This window comes from Silurus aristotelis, assembly GCF_946808225.1.
Source record: "Silurus aristotelis genome assembly, chromosome: 6".
Lineage (NCBI taxonomy): Eukaryota > Metazoa > Chordata > Actinopteri > Siluriformes > Siluridae > Silurus > Silurus aristotelis.
This window is the reverse complement of record NC_139579.1, coordinates 33,116,242-33,122,241: the sequence shown is the minus strand read 5'-3', so window position 1 is coordinate 33,122,241 and position 6,000 is coordinate 33,116,242. Positions and strand designations below refer to the sequence as shown.

Sequence of the window (6,000 nt, the reverse complement as noted above, 5' to 3'; positions counted from 1 at the left end):
GTGCGAGTGTGTAAGATTGTGTGTGTGTGTGTGAGTGTGTGTTCATGTTCATGTTTTTGCTCTCAGGTACTCGAAGCTCAGCGCTCGTCATCCCGAGTCCAACACAGCAGGCATGGACATCTTCGCCAAGTTCTCCGCTTACATCAAGAACTCCAAACCCGACGCCAACGAGGGTGAGAGAGAGTTTTACACACACACACACACACACACACACACACACACACACACACACACACACACACACACACACACAAACCGGCCTGTGTGTGTCCCGAGTGATAATGAACAAACACAATACATTCGTGAAAGTGTGATGTAAATCAAGCACATCCTTGTTGACAAGCAAGCACACATGCACACACACACACACACACACACACACACACACACACACACACACACACACACACACACACACACAGTCATTTACCGATAGACACTGCCTCCAGCTCTCTTATCCATAATTTACATATCACACACACACACACACGCATGCACGCACAGCTGCAGGGGATTCATCACTCTGCTTTTTTCTTTAACATTTTTTTACCTTTAATCTCAAAAAAGCAAAGTTCAAGGTCACATATCTGTCATGTACATATTACCTGTGTGTGTGTGTGTGTGTGTGTGTGTGTGTGAGTGTGTGTGAGAGGTGGTGTGCGAGTGTGTAAGATTGTGTGAGTGTGTAAGATTGTGTGAGAGGTGGTGTGTGAGTGTGTAAGATTGTGTGTGTGTGTGTGTGTGTGTGTGTGTGTGTGTGTGTGTGTGTGTGTGTGTGTGTGTGTGTGTGTGTGTGTGTGTGTGTGTGTACTAAAAATTTAGTAATCCCGGAATATTTTCTTTATTTTCTTATAGTCTTATTGGGAGAAATGAAATAATTAAATGTTATATATATATATTTATAGTGTATATATAATATTACATTTTGTACAATATATTTGTAATAAATTTTGTATATAGATATTGAATTGATTTAAATATAATTATATGTATTATAATTAATATAGCTTAATATAATTTTATTGAAATTTTTCTTAATATTTTTATTAAATGTCAAAAAGAATAATGTTTAAATGTTCATATACAGAGACCTGATTATTTATTTATCTATTTATCAGATTTGAGTGATAGTCGTGTTTTAGGTGTGAATTTTTCCTCACTTTATTGTTTTTATTTAAAGATTTGTGGGTGTTTTAAGATTTAAGTTTTAAAAAAAGATTGATGGGAACTTGGGAACAGCAAAAAATGAAAAGCGTAAATTAAACAGAAAATATATGAAAATTTTTTAAATAAATTTGTTTATTTTATGATATCTGATGTTTTTTTTTATATTTGGTTATTTTGTTGTACTCTGGCGCCCTCATGTGGCAGTTTAGGGAAAGTGCAGAAGTGCTGATCGTGAGTTCTTTGTTCTTGATCAAATGATCAAATCTTTATTTAGGCATATCGCGTTTATTTAGTGATGCGTTTATTTAAAAGGCATTCACACCTCTGCCACACGAGTTTTTAATTCTGAGTGAACAGAAGGCACTTTGTTGCTTTAGTAACAGCTCACATACTATGTGACGTGTGTCATTATAGATGTAGTGAAGTAAGGAGTCTCCAGTGTCGGTGTCATAGTGATGTAATTAACATTCTGTGTGTGTGTGTGTGTGTGTGTGTGTGTGTTGCAGCTCTGGAGCGAGGTCTGCTGAAGACACTGCAGAAGTTGGATGAGTATCTGCGTTCTCCGCTGCCTGATGAGATTGACCACAACAGCATGGAGGACGTCCAAGTGTCCAGCCGCAAATTCCTGGATGGAGATGAGATGACGCTGGCCGACTGCAACCTGCTGCCCAAACTGCACATCGTCAAGGTGACCTGGAGCACAACGACAAAACCACACACACACACACACACACACACACACACACACACACACAAACCACGAATCAACACGAAGACAGTGTCAAATTTGAATACATTTATTATAAAAATATATATTTGGTAATTATCTTAAAAACAAAAATTATATATTCAAGTTTATAGAAATGGTTTTGAATTTTTCTCTTTTTAAAACTATATTTATACAGTACAAACATAGAAGGTGATTTTATCTCAAAAGGTTTTACCTTATAGACGTTTGTTTCATAAATAATCTGGTTGCATTGACTCATATATTATGTATGATATTAAACCACTCACACCACTCACACCACTCACACCACTCACACCTCTCACACCACTCAAACCATTTAAACCACTCACACCACTCACACCACTCAAACCATTTAAGCCACTCACACCACTCAAACCATTTAAACCACTCACACCACTCACACCACTCACACCACTCAAACCATTTAAACCACTCACACCACTCACACCACTCACACCACTCACACCACTCACACCTCTCACACCACTCAAACCATTTAAACCACTCACACCACTCACACCACTCAAACCATTTAAACCACTCACACCACTCAAACCATTTAAACCACTCACACCACTCACACCACTCACACCTCTCACACCACTCAAACCATTTAAACCACTCACACCACTCACACCACTCAAACCATTTAAACCACTCACACCACTCAAACCATTTAAACCACTCACACCACTCAAACCTCTCGCACCACTCGCACCACTTAAACCACTCAAACCATTTAAACCACTCACACCATTCACACCATTTAAACCACTCACACCACTCACACCATTTAAACCACTCACACCACTCAAACCATTTAAACCACTCACACCACTCAAACCATTTAAACCACTCACACAACTCACACCACTCACACCATTTAAACCACTCACACCACTCAAACCATTTAAACCTCTCACACCATTTAAACCACTCACACCATTTAAACCACTCACACCAATTAAACCACCATTCAAACCACTCACACCACTCAAACCTCTCACACCACTCAAACCTCTCACACCATTTAAACCACTCACACCATTTAAACCACTCACACCATTTAAACCACTCACACCACTCACACCATTTAAACCACTCACACCACTCAAACCATTTAAACCACTCACACCATTTAAACCACTCACACAACTCACACCACTCACACCACTCACACCATTTAAACCACTCACACCACTCACACCATTTAAACCACTCACACCACTCAAACCATTTAAACCACTCACACCATTTAAACCACTCACACCATTTAAACCACCATTCAAACCACTCACACCATTTAAACCACTCACACCACTCAAACCTCTCACACCACTTAAACCACTCACACCACTCACACCATTTAAACCACTCACACCATTTAAACCACTCACACCATTTAAACCACATAAACCACTCACACCACTCACACCACTCAAACCTCTCACACCATTAAAACCACTCACACCATTAAAACCACTCACACCACTCACACCACTCAAACCTCTCACACCACTCAAACCTCTCACACCATTTAAACCACTCACACCACTCACACCACTCACACCACTCAAACCTCTCACACCATTTAAACCACTCACACCACTCACACCATTTAAACCACTCGCACCACTCACACCACTCACACCACTCACACCATTTAAACCACTCACACCACTCACACCACTCACACCATTTAAACCACTTACACCATTTAAACCACTCACACCACTCACACTATTTAAACCACTCACACCATTTAAACCACTCGCACCACTCACACCACTCAAACCACTCACACCACTCACACCATTTAAACCACTCACACCACTCACACCACTCACACCACTCACACCACTCACACCACTCACACCACTCGCACCACTCACACCACTCACACTATTTAAACCACTCTCACCACTCACACCATTTACACCACTCACACCACTCACACCATTTAAACCACTCACACCACTCACACCATTTAAACCACTCACACCACTCACACCATTTAAACCACTCACACCATTTAAACCACTCACACCATTTAAACCACTCGCACCACTCACACCACTTAAACCACTCACACCACTCACACCATTTAAACCACTCACACCACTCACACCATTTAAACCACTCACACCACTCACACCACTCACACCACTCACACCACTCGCACCACTCACACCACTCACACTATTTAAACCACTCTCACCACTCACACCATTTAAACCACTCACACCACTTACACCACTCACACCACTCACACCATTTAAACCACTCACACCACTCACACCATTTAAACCACTCACACCACTCACACTATTTAAACCACTCACACCACTCACACCATTTAAACCACTCACACCACTCACACCATTTAAACCACTCACACCACTCACACCATTTAAACCACTCACACCACTCACACCATTTAAACCACTCACACCACTCACACCATTTAAACCACTCACACCACTCACACCACTCACACCACTCGCACCACTCACACCACTCACACTATTTAAACCACTCTCACCACTCACACCATTTAAACCACTCACACCACTTACACCACTCACACCACTCACACCATTTAAACCACTCACACCACTCACACCATTTAAACCACTCACACCACTCACACCATTTAAACCACTCACACCACTCACACTATTTAAACCACTCACACCACTCACACCATTTAAACCACTCACACCACTCACACTATTTAAACCACTCACACTATTTAAACCACTCACACCACTCACACCATTTAAACCACTCGCACCACTCACACCACTCACACCACTCACACCATTTAAACCACTCACACCACTTACACCACTCACACCACTCACACCATTTAAACCACTCACACCACTCACACCATTTAAACCACTCACACCACTCACACCATTTAAACCACTCACACCACTCACACCATTTAAACCACTCACACCACTCACACCATTTAAACCACTCACACCACTCACACCATTTAAACCACTCACACCACTCACACCATTTAAACCACTCACACCACTCACACCACTCACACCACTCACACCATTTAAACCACTCACACCACTCACACCATTTAAACCACTCACACCACTCACACCATTTAAACCACTCACACCACTCACACCATTTAAACCACTCACACCACTCACACCATTTAAACCACTCACACCACTCACACCATTTAAACCACTCACACTATTTAAACCACTCACACCACTCACACCATTTAAACCACTCACACCACTCACACCATTTAAACCACTCACACTATTTAAACCACTCACACCACTCACACCACTCACACCATTTAAACCACTCACACCACTCACACCATTTAAACCACTCACACCACTCACACTATTTAAACCACTCACACCACTCACACCATTTAAACCACTCACACCACTCACACTATTTAAACCACTCACACCACTCACACTATTTAAACCACTCACACCACTCACACTATTTAAACCACTCACACCACTCACACCATTTAAACCACTCACACCACTCACACCATTTAAACCACTCACACCACTCACACTATTTAAACCACTCTCACCACTCAAACCATAGGTGGTTCAGGTGTTTAGCCATTTCATCCCTCAAAGAAATCAGTAAAATGTCTTTATAATTGATTTATAAATGTCTGAATTTTACGAGTGTTTTGACGCATCACACTGTATTATTGATATTTGAACAAGTCGTTTTTTTTTTTTTTAAAGGAACAAATCAGCAATTTTTAACAAATCCTTCATGAGTAAAGTTGCTTTATACTTGTGATATTGTTTACTTGTGTCCCAGTGACGTTAGGAAGCTGGAGTCAGTGCACAGGGTCACAGCCCTGATTCTGCACCCCTGGAGCACAGAGGGTTAAGGGCCTTTGCTCAGCGGCCACAACAGTGGCAGCTTTGTGATACCGGGGCTTGAACTTGCAACCTTCCGATCAGTAATCCAGAGCCTGAACTTCCATTTCATAAATCAGAAACGCTAAAACCTTATGGCATCTATTAAGTGAACGTACTGAGAATGAAACAATGATTCAGTGA

General features: G+C 41.5%; 2 protein-coding genes and 1 long non-coding RNA gene across 4 annotated transcripts in view; 2 read left to right on the top strand and 1 right to left on the bottom strand.

Moving 5' to 3' along the window:
- Nucleotides 1–6,000, top strand: part of srrm1 (serine/arginine repetitive matrix 1) — a 99,484-nt gene that overhangs the window by 35,471 nt on the left and 58,013 nt on the right. The window lies entirely within an intron of this gene.
- LOC310727975 overlaps nt 1–6,000 on the bottom strand; it is a 72,927-nt gene that overhangs the window by 61,891 nt on the left and 5,036 nt on the right. The window lies entirely within an intron of this gene.
- Nucleotides 1–6,000, top strand: part of clic4 (chloride intracellular channel 4) — a 28,550-nt gene that overhangs the window by 20,849 nt on the left and 1,701 nt on the right. For both annotated transcript variants that reach the window (XM_083544925.1, XM_083544924.1), the window contains 2 exons: nt 67–173; nt 1,674–1,855. In XM_083544925.1, the coding sequence (XP_083401051.1) occupies nt 67–173; nt 1,674–1,855 (289 nt within the window). The remainder of the gene's footprint in view (nt 1–66; nt 174–1,673; nt 1,856–6,000) is intronic.